Below are 20059 nucleotides of genomic sequence, written 5' to 3'. Positions count from 1 at the left end.
GAGTATGGAGGCAGCCCCAACATTATACAGTATTATTATGATACAGAGTATGGAGGCAGCCCCAACATTATACAGTATTATTATGATACAGAGTATGGAGGCAGCCCCAACATTATACAGTATTATTATGATGCAGAGTATGGAGGCAGTCCCAACATTATACAGTATTATTATGGTACAGAGTATGGAGGCAGCCCCATTATACATTATTATGATACAGTATTATTATACAGTATTATTATGATACAGAGTATGGAGGCAGCCCCAACATTATACAGTATTATTATGATACAGAGTATGGAGGCAGCTCCCAACATTATACAGTATTATTATGATACAGAGTATGGAGGCAGCCCCAACATTATACAGTATTATTATGATACAGAGTATGGAGGCAGCCCCAACATTATACAGTATTATTATGATACAGAGTATGGAGGCAGCCCCAACATTATACAGTATTATTATGATACAGAGTATGGAGGCAGTCCCAACATTATACAGTATTATTATGATACAGAGTATGGAGGCAGCCCCAACATTATACAGTATTATTATGATACAGAGTATGGAGGCAGTCCCAACATTATACAGTATTATTATGATACAGAGTATGGAGGCAGTCCCAACATTATACAGTATTATTATGGTACAGAGTATGGAGGCAGCCCCAACATTATACAGTATTATTATGATACAGAGTATGGAGGCAGCCCCAACATTATACAGTATTATTATGATACAGAGTAGGCAGTCCCAGCATTATACAGTATTATTATGGTACAGAGTATGGAGGCAGCCCCAACATTATACAGTATTATTATGATACAGAGTATGGAGGCAGTCCCAACATTATACAGTATTATTATGGTACAGAGTATGGAGGCAGCTCCAGCATTATACAGTATTATTATGGTACAGAGTATGGAGGCAGCCCCAACATTATACAGTATTATTATGATACAGAGTATGGAGGCAGCCCCAACATTATACAGTATTATTATGATACAGAGTATGGAGGCAGCTCCTGCATTATACAGTATTATTATGATACAGAGTATGGAGGCAGCCCCAACATTATACAGTATTATTATGATAGAGTATGGAGGCAGCCCCAACATTATACAGTATTATTATGATACAGAGTATGGAGGCAGCCCCAACATTATACAGTATTATTATGATACAGAGTATGGAGGCAGTCCCAGCATTATACAGTATTATTATGGTACAGAGTATGGAGGCAGTCCCAACATTATACAGTATTATTATGATACAGAGTATGGAGGCAGTCCCAACATTATACAGTATTATTATGATGCAGAGTATGGAGGCAGTCCCAACATTATACAGTATTATTATGGTACAGAGTATGGAGGCAGCCCCAACATTATACAGTATTATTATGATACAGAGTATGGAGGCAGTCCCAACATTATACAGTATTATTATGGTACAGAGTATGGAGGCAGCCCCAACATTATACAGTATTATTATGGTACAGAGTATGGAGGCAGCCCCAGCATTATACAGTATTATTATGATACAGAGTATGGAGGCAGCTCCAACATTATACAGTATTATTATGGTACAGAGTATGGAGGCAGCCCCAACATTATACAGTATTATTATGGTACAGAGTATGGAGGCAGCCCCAACATTATACAGTATTATTATGATACAGAGTATGGAGGCAGTCCCAACATTATACAGTATTATTATGATACAGAGTATGGAGGCAGCCCCAACATTATACAGTATTATTATGGTACAGAGTATGGAGGCAGTCCCAACATTATACAGTATTATTATGATACAGAGTATGGAGGCAGCTCCAGCATTATACAGTATTATTATGGTACAGAGTATGGAGGCAGCCCCAACATTATACAGTATTATTATGATACAGAGTATGGAGGCAGCCCCAGCATTATACAGTATTATTATGACAGAGTATGGAGGCAGCCCCAACATTATACAGTATTACTATGATACAGAGTATGGAGGCAGCCCCAGCATTATACAGTATTATTATGATACAGAGTATGGAGGCAGCCCCAGCATTATACAGTATTATTATGATATACAGTATTATTATGATACATGGAGGCAGCCCCAGCATTATACAGTATTATTATGATACAGAGTATGGAGGCAGCCCCAACATTATACAGTATTATTATGATACAGAGTATGGAGGCAGCCCCAACATTATACAGTATTATTATGGTACAGAGTATGGAGGCAGCCCCAGCATTATACAGTATTATTATGCAGAGTATGGAGGCAGTCCCAACATTATACAGTATTATTATGATACAGAGTATGGAGGCAGCCCCAACATTATACAGTATTATTATGATACAGTATGGAGGCAGTATTATACAGTATTATTATGATACAGAGTATGGAGGCAGCTCCAGCATTATACAGTATTATTATGGTACAGAGTATGGAGGCAGCAACATTATACAGTATTATTATGATACAGAGTATGGAGGCAGCATTATACCCAGAGTATGGAGGCATTATACAGTATTATTATGATACAGAGTATGGAGGCAGCCCCAGCATTATACAGTATTATTATGGACAGAGTATGGAGGCAGCCCAGCATTATACAGTATTATTATGATACAGAGTATGGAGGCAGCCCCAACATTATACAGTATTATTATGATACAGAGTATGGAGGCAGCCCCAACATTATACAGTATTATTATGGTACAGAGTATGGAGGCAGTCCCAACATTATACAGTATTATTATGATACAGAGTATGGAGGCAGCCCCAACATTATACAGTATTATTATGATACAGAGTATGGAGGCAGCCCCAGCATTATACAGTATTATTATGACAGAGTATGGAGGCAGCCCCAACATTATACAGTATTACTATGATACAGAGTATGGAGGCAGCCCCAACATTATACAGTATTATTATGATACAGAGTATGGAGGCAGCCCCAACATTATACAGTATTATTATGATACAGAGTATGGAGGCAGCCCCAGCATTATACAGTATTATTATGGTACAGAGTATGGAGGCAGCCCCAACATTATACAGTATTATTATGGTACAGAGTATGGAGGCAGCTCCAGCATTATACAGTATTATTATGATGCAGAGTATGGAGGCAGCTCCAGCATTATACAGTATTATTATGGTACAGAGTATGGAGGCAGCCCCAACATTATACAGTATTATTATGATGCAGAGTATGGAGGCAGCCCCAACATTATACAGTATTATTATGATACAGAGTATGGAGGCAGTCCCAACATTATACAGTATTATTATGATACAGAGTATGGAGGCAGCCCCAGCATTATACAGTATTATTATGACAGAGTATGGAGGCAGCCCCAACATTATACAGTATTATTATGATACAGAGTATGGAGGCAGCCCCAACATTATACAGTATTATTATGGTACAGAGTATGGAGGCAGCCCCAACATTATACAGTATTATTATGATACAGAGTATGGAGGCAGTCCCAGCATTATACAGTATTATTATGATGCAGAGTATGGAGGCAGTCCCAACATTATACAGTATTATTATGATACAGAGTATGGAGGCAGCCCCAACATTATACAGTATTATTATGATACAGAGTATGGAGGCAGCCCCAACATTATACAGTATTATTATGATACAGAGTATGGAGGCAGTCCCAACATTATACAGTATTATTATGATACAGAGTATGGAGGCAGCCCCAACATTATACAGTATTATTATGGTACAGAGTATGGAGGCAGCCCCAACATTATACAGTATTATTATGATACAGAGTATGGAGGCAGTCCCAACATTATACAGTATTATTATGATACAGAGTATGGAGGCAGCCCCAACATTATACAGTATTATTATGATACAGAGTATGGAGGCAGCCCCAACATTATACAGTATTATTATGATACAGAGTATGGAGGCAGTCCCATACAGTATTATTATGATATTATATACAGTATTATTATGATACAGAGTATGGAGGCAGCCCCAACATTATACAGTATTATTATGATACAGAGTATGGAGGCAGTCCCAGCATTATACAGTATTATTATGATACAGAGTATGGAGGCAGTCCCAACATTATACAGTATTATTATGGTACAGAGTATGGAGGCAGCCCCAGCATTATACAGTATTATTATGATGCAGAGTATGGAGGCAGTCCCAACATTATACAGTATTATTATGATACAGAGTATGGAGGCAGCCCAACATTATACAGTATTATTATGGTTATATGGAGGCAGCTCCAGCATTATACAGTATTATTATGATACAGAGTATGGAGGCAGTCCCAACATTATATTATTATGATACAGTATTATTATACAGATACAGAGTATGGAGGCAGTCCCAACATTATACAGTATTATTATGATACAGAGTATGGAGGCAGCCCCAACATTATACAGTATTATTATGATACAGAGTATGGAGGCAGTCCCAGCATTATACAGTATTATTATGATACAGAGTATGGAGGCAGTCCCAACATTATACAGTATTATTATGGTACAGAGTATGGAGGCAGCCCCAACATTATACAGTATTATTATGATACAGAGTATGGAGGCAGCCCCAACATTATACAGTATTATTATGATACAGAGTATGGAGGCAGTCCCAACATTATACAGTATTATTATGATACAGAGTATGGAGGCAGCTCCAGCATTATACAGTATTATTATGATACAGAGTATGGAGGCAGCCCCAACATTATACAGTATTATTATGATACAGAGTATGGAGGCAGTCCCAACATTATACAGTATTATTATGATACAGAGTATGGAGGCAGCCCCAACATTATACAGTATTATTATGATACAGAGTATGGAGGCAGTCCCAACATTATACAGTATTATTATGTATTATTATACAGTATTATTATGGTACAGAGTATGGAGGCAGCCCCAACATTATACAGTATTATTATGGTACAGAGTATGGAGGCAGCCCCAACATTATACAGTATTATTATGATACAGAGTATGGAGGCAGCCCAACATTATACAGTATTATTATGGTACAGAGTATGGAGGCAGCCCCAACATTATACAGTATTATTATGGTACAGAGTATGGAGGCAGTCCCAACATTATACAGTATTATTATGATACAGAGTATGGAGGCAGTCCCAACATTATACAGTATTATTATGGTACAGAGTATGGAGGCAGTCCCAACATTATACAGTATTATTATGATACAGAGTATGGAGGCAGCCCCAACATTATACAGTATTATTATGGTACAGAGTATGGAGGCAGCCCCAACATTATACAGTATTATTATGATACAGAGTATGGAGGCAGCCCAACATTATACAGTATTATTATGATACAGAGTATGGAGGCAGCCCCAACATTATACAGTATTATTATGATGCAGAGTATGGAGGCAGTCCCAACATTATACAGTATTATTATGATACAGAGTATGGAGGCAGCCCCAACATTATACAGTATTATTATGGTACAGAGTATGGAGGCAGTCCCAACATTATACAGTATTATTATGATATTATTATGGTACAGAGTATGGAGGCAGAACATTATACAGTATTATTATGGTACAGAGTATGGAGGCAGTCCCAACATTATACAGTATTATTATGATACAGAGTATGGAGGCAGCCCCAACATTATACAGTATTATTATGATACAGAGTATGGAGGCAGTAACATTATACAGTATTATTATGGTACAGAGTATGGAGGCAGCCCCAACATTATACAGTATTATTATGGTACAGAGTAGGCAGCCCAACATTATACAGTATTATTATGATACAGAGTATGGAGGCAGTCCCAACATTATACAGTATTATTATGATACAGAGTATGGAGGCAGCTCCAACATTATACAGTATTATTATGGTACAGAGTATGGAGGCAGCTCCAGCATTATACAGTATTATTATGGATACAGAGTATGGAGGCAGTCCCAACATTATACAGTATTATTATGATACAGAGTATGGAGGCAGCCCCAACATTATACAGTATTATTATGATACAGAGTATGGAGGCAGCCCCAACATTATACAGTATTATTATGATACAGAGTATGGAGGCAGCCCCAACATTATACAGTATTATTATGATACAGAGTATGGAGGCAGCCCCAGCATTATACAGTATTATTATGATACAGAGTATGGAGGCAGCTATTATACAGGATACAGAGTATGGAGGCAGCTCCCAACATTATACAGTATTATTATGATACAGAGTATGGAGGCAGCCCCAACATTATACAGTATTATTATGATACAGAGTATGGAGGCAGCCCAGCATTATACAGTATTATTATGATACAGAGTATGGAGGCAGCTCCAACATTATACAGTATTATTATGATGGTATGGAGGCAGTCCAACATTATACAGTATTATTATGATACAGAGTATGGAGGCAGCCCCAACATTATACAGTATTATTATGATACAGAGTATGGAGGCAGTCCCAGCATTATACAGTATTATTATGATACAGAGTATGGAGGCAGCCCCAACATTATACATATTATACAGTATTATTATACAGTATTATTAGATGCAGAGTATGGAGGCAGTCCCAACATTATACAGTATTATTATGATGCAGAGTATGGAGGCAGTAACATTATACAGTATTATTATGGTACAGAGTATGGAGGCAGCCCCAACATTATACAGTATTATTATGATACAGAGTATGGAGGCAGCCCCAGCATTATACAGTATTATTATGGTACAGAGTATGGAGGCAGCCCCAACATTATACAGTATTATTATGATACAGAGTATGGAGGCAGTCCCAACATTATACAGTATTATTATGATACAGAGTATGGAGGCAGCCCCAACATTATACAGTATTATTATGATACAGAGTATGGAGGCAGCCCCAGCATTATACAGTATTATTATGGTACAGAGTATGGAGGCAGTATTATTATGTATGGAGGCAGCCCCAACATTATACAGTATTACTATGATGCAGAGTATGGAGGCAGTCCCAGCATTATACAGTATTATTATGGTACAGAGTATGGAGGCAGCCCCAGCATTATACAGTATTATTATGGTACAGAGTATGGAGGCAGCTCCAGCATTATACAGTATTATTATGGTACAGAGTATGGAGGCAGCCCCAACATTATACAGTATTATTATGATACAGAGTATGGAGGCAGCCCCAACATTATACAGTATTATTATGATACAGAGTATGGAGGCAGCCCCAGCATTATACAGTATTATTATGATACAGAGTATGGAGGCAGCCCCAACATTATACAGTATTATTATGATACAGAGTATGGAGGCAGTCCCAACATTATACAGTATTATTATGATACAGAGTATGGAGGCAGTCCCCAACATTATACAGTATTATTATGATACAGAGTATGGAGGCAGCTCCCAGCATTATACAGTATTATTATGATACAGAGTATGGAGGCAGCTCCAGCATTATACAGTATTATTATGATACAGAGTATGGAGGCAGCCCCAACATTATACAGTATTATTATGATACAGAGTATGGAGGCAGTCCCAACATTATACAGTATTATTATGATGCAGAGTATGGAGGCAGTCCCAACATTATACAGTATTATTATGATACAGAGTATGGAGGCAGCCCCAACATTATACAGTATTATTATGACAGAGTATGGAGGCAGCCCAACATTATACAGTATTATTATGGTACATTATGGAGGCACCCAGTATTATTATGGTACAGAGTATGGAGGCAGCCCCAACATTATACAGTATTATTATGATACAGAGTATGGAGGCAGTCCCAACATTATACAGTATTATTATGATATGGAGGCAGCCCCAGTTATACAGGAGGTATGGAGGCAGCCCCAACATTATACAGTATTATTATGGTACAGAGTATGGAGGCAGCCCCACATTATACAGTATTATTATGATACAGAGTATGGAGGCAGCCAGTATTACCAGAGTATGGAGGCATTATACAGTATTATTATGGTACAGAGTATGGAGGCAGCTCCAACATTATACAGTATTATTATGATACAGAGTATGGAGGCAGCTCCAACATTATACAGTATTATTATGATACAGAGTATGGAGGCAGTCCCAGCATTATACAGTATTATTATGATACAGAGTATGGAGGCAGCTCCAGCATTATACAGTATTATTATGATACAGAGTATGGAGGCAGCTCCAACATTATACAGTATTATTATGATACAGAGTATGGAGGCAGTCCCAGCATTATACAGTATTACTATGATACAGAGTATGGAGGCAGCCCCAACATTATACAGTATTATTATGGTACAGAGTATGGAGGCAGCCCCAACATTATACAGTATTATTATGATACAGAGTATGGAGGCAGTCCCAACATTATACAGTATTATTATGATACAGAGTATGGAGGCAGTCCCAGCATTATACAGTATTATTATGGTACAGAGTATGGAGGCAGCCCCAACATTATACAGTATTATTATGGTACAGAGTATGGAGGCAGTCCCAACATTATACAGTATTATTATGATACAGAGTATGGAGGCAGTCCCAACATTATACAGTATTATTATGATACAGAGTATGGAGAGTATGGAGGCAGCCCCAACATTATACAGTATTATTATGATACAGAGTATGGAGGCAGCCCCAACATTATACAGTATTATTATGATACAGAGTATGGAGGCAGCCCCAACATTATACAGTATTATTATGATACAGAGTATGGAGGCAGTCCCAACATTATACAGTATTATTATGATACAGAGTATGGAGGCAGCCCCAGCATTATACAGTATTATTATGACAGAGTATGGAGGCAGCCCAACATTATACAGTATTATTATGATACAGAGTATGGAGGCAGCCCCAACATTATACAGTATTATTATGATACAGAGTATGGAGGCAGCTCCAACATTATACAGTATTATTATGATACAGAGTATGGAGGCAGCTCCAGCATTATACAGTATTATTATGGTACAGAGTATGGAGGCAGCTCCAGCATTATACAGTATTATTATGATACAGAGTATGGAGGCAGCCCCAACATTATACAGTATTATTATGGTACAGAGTATGGAGGCAGCCCCAACATTATACAGTATTATTATGGTACAGAGTATGGAGGCAGCCCCAACATTATACAGTATTATTATGATACAGAGTATGGAGGCAGCTCCAACATTATACAGTATTTTTATGATACAGAGTATGGAGGCAGTCCCAACATTATACAGTATTATTATGGTACAGAGTATGGAGGCAGTCCCAGCATTATACAGTATTATTATGATACAGAGTATGGAGGCAGCCCAACATTATATACAGAGTATTATTATACAGTATTATTATGGTACAGAGTATGGAGGCAGCCCCAACATTATACAGTATTATTATGATACAGAGTATGGAGGCAGCTCCAACATTATACAGTATTATTATGATACAGAGTTATTATACAGTATTATTATGATACAGAGTATGGAGGCAGCTCCAGCATTATACAGTATTATTATGATACAGAGTATGGAGGCAGCCCCAACATTATACAGTATTATTATGGTACAGAGTATGGAGGCAGCTCCCAGCATTATACAGTATTATTATGATACAGAGTATGGAGGCAGTCCCAACATTATACAGTATTATTATTATTATGATACAGAGTATGGAGGCAGCCCCAACATTATACAGTATTATTATGATACAGAGTATGGAGGCAGCCCCAACATTATACAGTATTATTATGATTATACAGTATTATTATGGTATGGAGGCAGTCCCAGCATTATACAGTATTATTATGATACAGAGTATGGAGGCAGTCCCAACATTATACAGTATTATTATGATACAGAGTATGGAGGCAGCCCAGCATTATACAGTATTATTATGATACAGAGTATGGAGGCAGCTCCAGCATTATACAGTATTATTATGGTACAGAGTATGGAGGCAGTCCCAACATTATACAGTATTATTATGATATGGAGGCAGCCCAACATTATACAGTATGGTATACAGCACCAGCATTATACAGTATTATTATGGAGAGTATGGAGGCAGCTCCAGCATTATACAGTTATTATGATACAGAGTATTATTATGTATACAGAGTATGGAGGCAGCCCCAACATTATACAATATTATTATGATACAGAGTATGGAGGCAGCTCCAACATTATACAGTATTATTATGGTACAGAGTATGGAGGCAGCTCCAGCATTATACAGTATTATTATGATACAGAGTATGGAGGCAGTCCCAACATTATACAGTATTATTATGGTACAGAGTATGGAGGCAGCCCCAACATTATACAGTATTATTATGATACAGAGTATGGAGGCAGCCCCAACATTATACAGTATTATTATGATACAGAGTATGGAGGCAGCCCCAACATTATACAGTATTATTATGATACAGAGTATGGAGGCAGCTCCAGCATTATACAGTATTATTATGATACAGAGTATGGAGGCAGCCCCAACATTATACAGTATTATTATGGTACAGAGTATGGAGGCAGCCCCAACATTATACAGTATTATTATGATACAGAGTATGGAGGCAGCTCCAACATTATACAGTATTATTATGATACAGAGTATGGAGGCAGCTCCAGCATTATACAGTATTATTATGGTACAGAGTATGGAGGCAGCCCCAACATTATACAGTATTATTATGATACAGAGTATGGAGGCAGCCAGCACATTATACAGTATTATTATGATACAGAGTATGGAGGCAGCTCCAACATTATACAGTATTATTATGATACAGAGTATGGAGGCAGCTCCAACATTATACAGTATTATTATGGTACAGAGTATGGAGGCAGTCCCAGCATTATACAGTATTATTATGGTACAGAGTATGGAGGCAGCCCAACATTATACAGTATTATTATGGTACAGAGTATGGAGGCAGCCCCAACATTATACAGTATTATTATGGTACAGAGTAGAGTATTATACAGGAGGCATGGAGGCCCATTATACAGTATTATACAGTATTATTATGGTACAGAGTATGGAGGCAGTCCCAGCATTATACAGTATTATTATGGTACAGAGTATGGAGGCAGCCCCAACATTATACAGTATTATTATGATACAGAGTATGGAGGCAGTCCCAACATTATACCAGAGTATGGAGGCATTATACAGTATTATTATGGTACAGAGTATGGAGGCAGCCCCAACATTATACAGTATTATTATGGTACAGAGTATGGAGGCAGCCCCAACATTATACAGTATTATTATGATACAGTATTAACATTATACAGTATTATTATGATACAGAGTATGGAGGCAGCTCCCAGCATTATACAGTATTATTATGATACAGAGTATGGAGGCAGCTCCAACATTATACAGTATTATTATGATACAGAGTATGGAGGCAGCCCCAACATTATACAGTATTATTATGATACAGAGTATGGAGGCAGCTCCAGCATTATACAGTATTATTATGATACAGAGTATGGAGGCAGCTCCAGCATTATACAGTATTATTATGATACAGAGTATGGAGGCAGCTCCAACATTATACAGTATTATTATGATACAGAGTATGGAGGCAGTCCCAACATTATACAGTATTATTATGATACAGAGTATGGAGGCAGTCCCAACATTATACAGTATTATTATGGTACAGAGTATGGAGGCAGCTCCAGCATTATACAGTATTATTATGGTACAGAGTATGGAGGCAGTCCCAGCATTATACAGTATTATTATGGTACAGAGTATGGAGGCAGCTCCAACATTATACAGTATTATTATGATACAGAGTATGGAGGCAGCCCCAACATTATACAGTATTATTATGATCGGAGGACCAAAATGCAGCGTTGTATGTATCCATAATATAATTTAATGAGACTGAATACAAAATACAAAAGAACAAGAGAATCAAAATGAAAACCGAAACAGTCCCGAATGGTGCAAACACTGAAACGGAAAATAAACACCCACGAAACACAAGTGGGAAAAGGCTACCTAAGTACGATTCTCAATCAGAGACAACTAACGACACCTGCCTCTGATTGAGAACCATACCAGGCCAAACGCAAACACAACATAGAAAACGGAACATAGACAACCCACCCAACTCACGCCCTGACCATACTAAAACAAAGACATAAATAAAAGAACCAAGGTCAGAACGTGACATATATACTGTATATTAAACGGTTATGGCAGTTATTTTATTTTCATGGCGGTCTTCATCCATAACCGTCGGCTACACGGTTATACAATAGTTGTGCCAGCCTATGTAGCAATACACTGAAGCATGGGAATCAGAAGTAAACCTATACACCTGAGTAAGGACGACCGATAGGCTACAGGGATGGGTGTTTTCATAGAAATGTCATGCATTAAATCCAAGGCCTCCTTCAATGTTATGTTACATAAAGCCTTGTGTCATAGTTAGCCATATAGCCTGTTAGGCTGTCAACCTCATGTTCTGCTGAGGGCTTGTTACTGATATATACACTACTGTTAAAAGGTTTGGGGTCGCTTAGAAATGTCCTTGTTTTTGAAAGATAAGCACATTTTTTGTCCATTGAAATCACATCAAATTGATCAGAAATACAGTGTAGACATTGTTAATGTTGTAAATGACTATTGTATCTGGAAACGGCAGATTTCTTTATGGAATATCTACGTAGGCGACAGAGGCCCTTTATCATCAACCATCACTCCTGTGTTCCAATGACACATTGTGTTAGCTAATTCAAGTTTATCATTTTAAAAGGCTAATTGATCATTAGAAAATCATTTTGCAATTATATTAGCACAGCTGAAAACTGCTGATTAAAGAAGCAATAAAACTGGCCTTCTTTAGACTAGTTGATTATCTGGAGCATCAGCGTTTGTGGGTTCGATTACAGGCTCAAAATGGCCAGAAACAAATAACTTTCTTCTGAAACTCGTCAGTTTATTTTTGTTCTGAGAAATGAAGGCTATTTCATGCAAGAAATTGCCAAGAAATGGAGGATTTTAAATGGACAAAAAATGTGCTTTTCTTTAAAAAACAAGGACATTTCTAAGTGACCCCAAACTTTTGAACGGTAGTTTATATATATATTTATTTATTTATTTGACACATACAGTGACTCTTTGCTGATCTCTTTACACCACACATGATTTTATCTACAAACTTGTTATGAATATGTTATGTAAGATAAGACCTACATAATGTTATCTAGTAAAACTTTAGTAAATTCCCAAAAGCCAGGCTTTGAATAATACAAAAGAGACAGGAATGCAGGATGGATGAAAGAAGACCATAGGAAAAGATGGGTGGGTGTGCTCGTGTGGAGGGATCACAAACACACGTCCATCTGATTGCTTCTCTCTCGGTACCAAATCATATTAGTGTAATACGCTGCAGGAATTGTATTGTGCTCCAAGCAGCCCATGAGACACTGAGAAGAGGGCACAGAGATGAATCAGCTCATATTTCACCCATCGGAGTACAATACATCATGTAGAATGAGGAGATTGGTAGATGAAATGCCACAGATGGTTGGATTGTCATTGTCTTTCTGAGTAGCTGGAATAAGAAAACTTCTACAGTATTTAGTTGAATAGCAGTGGTTTACCTGTTGTGATTGGTAGTGGTAGGGGGAAATAAGGGTCTTTACTGAATAGAGGTCTTAGCTACAATAGGAATCGATTGTCCCAAGAACATCCTACTTCACTTACTGTAGTTCAAACCCAAAGTGTCCTATCGTAGCTGACACCCAATTCTTTCTGCAGACATATTGGAATCCCGCTCTATCACTCGAAGCCTTTTAACCCCCCATTCAAGTAGGATAGGAGAGACGAGACCGTGTGTTAACACAGGTTCCCAGAGTGAGAGAAGAGAGTGATGGAGACAGGGATGGAGGAGGATTCACTGAGATGGGGGGATGAAGGGAAGGTAGCATGGAGGACAGCTGCACTGATGATGTATGGCGTGGTTTAATCAGTAAAGATCTAACATTAGAGCTTGGCCGGAAATGGTAGTGAAAGGCTGTTGAGCACACATGCTTACTGTCATTGTGGCCTGCACAATGCACAGACCTGGGAAATGATGACTTTCATTTTGTGTGCAGTGTGTGAAGGGATTGCGGGGGCAGGGGAAAGGTGTGCATCGGAGGCTCAAGCAAGGATTTACTTTCATATCAGTCACAGTGCAGAAGATGACTGGTGTTATTTTCCCCCATAGCATACTAACTGTATACATCCGCATCCTAGAGAGAGAGAGAGCCGAAGAGAGAGAGAGTGAGAGAGCCGAAGAGAGAGAGAGTGAGAGAGCAGGAGAGAGAGAGAGAGAGAGAGAGAGAGAGAGAGAGAGAGAGAGAGAGAGAGAAAGAGAGAGAGACAAAGAGAGAGAGAGTGAGAGAGCAGGAGAGAGAGAGAGAGAGAGAGAGAGCAATTGATATAACCATGTCTGTGTTCAGCTGGTGAATGTGTTGATAAAAACAATGAATTATGTTCTGTCTCTTCACAGTGAATACATACTGTACATTCTGAGTTCTGTATAAAAATAGTTTAAAGAAAAAAAACATGTTCTCAGCTTATAGCCTTTGAGGAAAGGGAACAGGTTTTTCTTTTAGCAAAGAAATGTAAAACCCTCCTTTTCCTCTTCTTCAATACCCAGTGTGTATCTGGGTCAGGGTCGCGTTGCCCCTGCCTGGCTCTCCTTCAATGGTGGACCTAACACTGTGAGACTAGACTGCCATAGTGGTGTGCAATTTCCCTGCCTCCTGTCGCCCCATTGAATTCCTCTCTCCTTATTTGTAGGCTGTGTGATTGGTGTTGTTGCCGCACTCTTTGTCTGCCTGTTCCTGTGTCTCCAAGTCATCTCTGACTGCTCTTCAACTTCAATTCAATTCAATTCAATTCAAGGGCTTTATTGGCATGGGAAACATGTGTTAACATTGCCAAAGCAAGTGAGGTAGATAATATAGCAAGTGAGGTAGCAAGTGAGGTAGATAATATATAAAGTGAATATATAAATTGAAATAAACAATAAAAATTAACAGTAAACATTAGACATACAGAAGTTTCACAACAATAAAGACATTACACATGTCATATTATATATATACAGTGTTTTAACAATGTACAAACGGTTAAAGGACACAAGATAAATTAAATAAGCATAAATATGGGTTGTATTTACAATGGTGTTTGTTCTTCACTGGTTGACCTTTTCTCGGGGCAACAGGTCACAAATCTTGCTGCTGTGAATTTCACCCAGTAGATATAGGAGTTTATCAAAATTGGATTTGTTTTCTAATTCTTTGTGGATCTGTGTAATCTGAGGGAAATATGCCTCTCTAATATGGTCATACATTGGGCAGGAGGTTAGGAAGTGCAGGTCAGGTTCCACCTCATTTTGTGGGCAGTGAGCACATAGCCTGTCTTCTCTTGAGAGCCATGTCTGCCTACGGCGGCCTTTCTCAATAGCAAGGCTATGCTCACTGAGTCTGTACATAGTCAAAGCTTTCCTTAATTTTGGGTCAGTCACAGTGGTCAGGTATTCTGCCGCTGTGTACTCTCTGTGTAGGGCCAAATAGCATTCTAGTTTGCTCTGTTTTTTTGTTAATACTTTCCAATGTGTCAAGTAATTATCTTTTTGTTTTCTCATGATTTGGTTGGGTCTAATTGTACTGCTGTCCTGGGGCTCTGTAGGGTGTGTTTGTGTTTGTGAACAGAGCCCCAGGACCAGCTTGCTTAGGGGACTCTTCTCCAGGTTCATCTCTTTGTAGGTGATGGCTTTGTTATGGAAGGTTTGGGAATCACTTCCTTTTAGGTGGTTATAGAATTGAACTGCTCTTTTCTGGATTTTGATAATTAGTGGGTATCGGCCTAATTCTGCTCTGCATGCATTATTTGGTGTTCTACGTTGTACACGAGGGATATTTTTGCAGAATTCTGCGTGCAGAGTCTCAATTTGGTGTTTGTCCCATTTTGTGAAGTCTTGGTTGGTGAGCGGACCCCAGACCTCGCAACCATAAAGGGCAATGGGCTCTATGACTGATTCAAGTATTTTTAGCCAAATCCTAATTGGTATGTTGAAATGTATGTTCCTTTTGATGGCATAGAATGCCCTTCTTGCCTTGTCTCTCAGATCGTTCACAGCTTTGTGGAAGTTACCTGTGGCGCTGATGTTTAGGCCAAGGTATGTATAGTTTTTTGTGTGCTCTAGGGCAACAGTGTCTAGATAGAATTTGTATTCGTGGTCCTGGTGACTGGACCTTATTTGGAACACCATTATTTTGGTCTTACTGAGATTTACTGTCAGGGCCCAGGTCTGACCGAATCTGTGCATAAGATCTAGGTGCTGCTGTAGGCCCTCCTTGGTTGGTGACAGAAGCACCAGATCATCAGCAAACAGCAGACATTTGACTTCGGATTCAAGTAGGGTGAGGCCGGGTGCTGCAGACTTTTCTAGTGCCCGCGCCAATTCGTTGATATATATGTTGAAGAGGGTGGGGCTTAATCTGCATCCCTGTCTCACCCCACGACCCTGTGTGAAGAAATGTGTGTGTTTTTTGCCAATTTTAACCGCACACTTGTTGTTTGTGTACATGAATTTTATAATTTCGTATGTTTTACCCCCAACACCACTTTCCATCAGTTCGTATAGCAGACCCTCATGCCAAATTGAGTCGAAGGCTTTTTTGAAATCAACAAAGCATGAGAAGACTGCCTTTGTTTTGGTTTGTTTGGTTGTCAATTAGGGTGTGCTGTGTGAATACATGGTCTTTTGTATGGTAATTTGGTTAAAAGCCAATTTGACATTTGCTCAGTACATTGTTTTCATTGAGGAAATGTACGAGTCTGCTGTTAATGATAATGCAGAGGATTTTCCCAAGGTTACTGTTGATGCATATTCCACGGTAGTTATTGGGGTCAAATTTGTCTCCACTTTTGTGGATTGGGATGATCAGTCCTTGGTTCCAAATATCGGGTAAGATGCCAGAGCTAAGGATGATGTTAGAGTTTTAGTATAGCCAATTGGAATTTGTTGTCTGTATATTTGATCATTTCATTGAGGATACCATCAACACCACAGGCCTTTTTGGGTTGGAGGGTTTTTATTTTGTCCTGTAACTCATTCAATGTAATTGGAGAATCCAGTGGGTTCTGGTAGTCTTTAACTTCCCCACTCTGATTTAAACAGTCACTCATTAATCCTTTATCTATCACCTTTGTTCTTCTAAATAAATCCAATGTGGGTCTTGGGACACACCAGGCGTATCTCCGCTAACAGAATGTTTATTGGGAGTAAGGTGACAAATTAAATCTCTTAATCGCTCAATTAAAAATTAAAATGCAAGTCAAATGCACGTCATACTTACTATCAAAAGAAGGCCCCTGAACATTTCAAAAGGAGTTATGCAAAGCAAGGAAGGACACAAAGTTAGTCAAATGGAAGTTAAATTGTTCTACCTTTTGTATTTCTACCTTTTTACCTCTTTCTACCATTGTATTGTGTAATATTAAAGAAGTCTTGAGGTATTGCTCGCCTGTGGTAGAGTATCTTATGATAAGCTATATACCACACTATCTGCCAAGAGAGTTCTCATCCATATTATTCGTAGCCGTCTATTTACCACCACAGACCGAAGCTGGCACTAAGATCGCACTCAACCACCTCTATAAGGCCATAAGCAAACAAGAAAATGCTTATCCAGAAGCGGCGCTCCTAGTGGCCGGGGACTTTAATGCAGGCAAACTTAAATCAGTTTTACCAAATTTTTGTGCAAATGTGCAACCAGAGGCAAAAAAACCTCTAGACTACCTTTACTTTACACACAGAGATGCATACAAAGCTCTCCCCGCCCTTCATTTGGAAAATCGGACCATAATTCTATCCTCTGGATTCCTGCTTACAAGTAAAAACTAAAGCAGGAAGAACCAGTATCTTGCTCAATACGGAAGTGGTCAGATGCTACACTACAGGACTGTTTTGCTAGCATTGTCTGGAATATGTTCCGGGATTCATACAATGGCATTGAGGAGTATACCACCTCAGTCATCGGCTTCATCAATAAGCGCATCGACAACGTCATTCCCACAGTGACCATACGTACATATCCCATCCATGGATTACAGGCAACATCCGCATCAAGCTAAAGGCTAGAGCTGCCGCTTTCAAGGAGCGGGACAGAAATCCGGATGTTTATAATAAATCCCGCTATGCCTTCAGATGAACCATCAAACAAGAAAAGCGTCAATACAGGATTAAAATTGAATCCTATTCGTAATACCTACATGTTTCAAGCAGACCACCATAGCCCCTGTGCCCAAGGAATCAAAGGTAACCTGCCTAAATGATTACCGCCCTGTAGCACTCACATCGGTAGCCATGAAGTGCTTTGAAAGGCTGGTCATGCCTCACATCAACAGCATCCTCCCGGACACCCTACACCCACTCCAATTTGCATACTGCCCCAACAGATCCACAGATGACGCAATCTCAATCTCACTCAACACTGACCTTTCCCACCTGGACAAAAGAAACACCTATGTGAGAATGCTGTTCATTGACTACAGCTCAGCGTTCAACAACATAGTGCCCACGAAGCTCATCACTAAGCTAAGGACTCTGAGACTTAGTCGCCTCCTGTACTCCCTGTTCACCCACGACTGCGTGATCAAACACGACTCCAACACCATCATTAAGTTTGCTGACTACACAACAGTGGTAGGCCTGATCACCGACAATGATGAGACAGCCTATAGGGAGGAGGTCAGAGTACTGGCAATGTGGTGCCAGGGCAACAACCTCTCCCTCAATGTGAGCAAGACAAAGGAACTGATCGTGGACTACAGGAAAAGGCGGGCCGAACAGGCCCCCATTAACATTGACGGGGCTGTAGTGGATTGGGTCGAGAGTTTCAAGTTCCTTGGCGTCCACATCACCAACAAACTAACATGGTCCAAGCACACCAAAACAGTCGTGAAATAGAGCACGACAAACCTTTTTCCCCTCAGAAGACTGATTTTGCATGGGTCCTTAGATCCTCAAAAAGTTATACCATAACACGCTACAGAGGGCAGTCCGTACGGCCCAGTACATCACTGGCAGTCCGTACGGCCCAGTACATCACTGGCAGTCCGTCTGGCCCAGTACATCACTGGCAGTCCGTACGGCCCAGTACATCACTGGCAGTCCGTACGGCCCAGTACATCACTGGCAGTCCGTACGGCCCAGTACATCACTGGCAGTCCGTACGGCCCAGTACATCACTGGCAGTCCGTACGGCCCAGTACATCACTGGCAGTCCGTACGGCCCAGTACATCACTGGCAGTCCGTCTGGCCCAGTACATCACTGGCAGTCCGTACGGCCAAGTACATCACTGGCAGTCCGTGCGGCCCAGTACATCACTGGCAGTCCGTGCGGCCCAGTACATCACTGGCAGTCCGTACGGCCCAGTACATCACTGGCAGTCCGTGCGGCCCAGTACATCACTGGCAGTCCGTGCGGCCCAGTACATCACTGGCAGTCCGTGCGGCCCAGTACATCACTGGCAGTCCGTGCGGCCCAGTACATCACTGGCAGTCCGTCCCCAGTACATCACTGGCAGTCCGTACGCCCAGTACATCACTGGCAGTCCGTACGGCCCAGTACATCACTGGCAGTCCGTACGGCCCAGTACATCACTGGCAGTCCGTACGGCCAAGTACATCACTGGCAGTCCGTACGGCCCAGTACATCACTGGCAGTCCGTACGGCCCAGTACATCACTGGCAGTCCGTACGGCCCAGTACATCATTGGCAGTCCGTACGGCCCAGTACATCACTGGCAGTCCGTGCGCCCAGTACATCACTGGCAGTCCGTGCGGCCCAGTACATCACTGGCAGTCCGTACGGCCCAGTACATCACTGGCAGTCCGTGCGGCCCAGTACATCACTGGCAGTCCGTACGGCCCAGTACATCACTGGCAGTCCGTGCGGCCCAGTACATCACTGGCAGTCCG

At 40.1% G+C, this 20059-nt stretch overlaps 2 protein-coding genes across 2 annotated transcripts in view; both read left to right on the top strand.

Annotated features, from left to right (window-relative positions):
* LOC115103520 (potassium channel subfamily T member 2-like) overlaps positions 1-18286 on the top strand; it is a 178040-nt gene extending 159754 nt beyond the window's left edge. The window contains exons 29-30 of the mRNA XM_065016892.1: positions 17695-17803; positions 18189-18286. Coding sequence (XP_064872964.1) covers positions 17695-17803; positions 18189-18286 — 207 coding nt within the window. The remainder of the gene's footprint in view (positions 1-17694; positions 17804-18188) is intronic.
* A 323-nt stretch (positions 18287-18609) lies between these two features.
* Positions 18610-20059, top strand: part of LOC115127461 (potassium channel subfamily T member 1-like) — an 83281-nt gene continuing 81831 nt past the window's right edge. The window contains exon 1 of the mRNA XM_065016891.1: positions 18610-18758. Within this exon, the coding sequence (XP_064872963.1) occupies positions 18610-18758 (149 nt within the window). The remainder of the gene's footprint in view (positions 18759-20059) is intronic.

This window comes from Oncorhynchus nerka, unplaced genomic scaffold, assembly GCF_034236695.1.
Source record: "Oncorhynchus nerka isolate Pitt River unplaced genomic scaffold, Oner_Uvic_2.0 unplaced_scaffold_781, whole genome shotgun sequence".
NCBI lineage: Eukaryota > Metazoa > Chordata > Actinopteri > Salmoniformes > Salmonidae > Oncorhynchus > Oncorhynchus nerka.
Note: the sequence above shows the minus strand (reverse complement) of the source record. Positions and strands in the feature narration are given on the sequence as shown.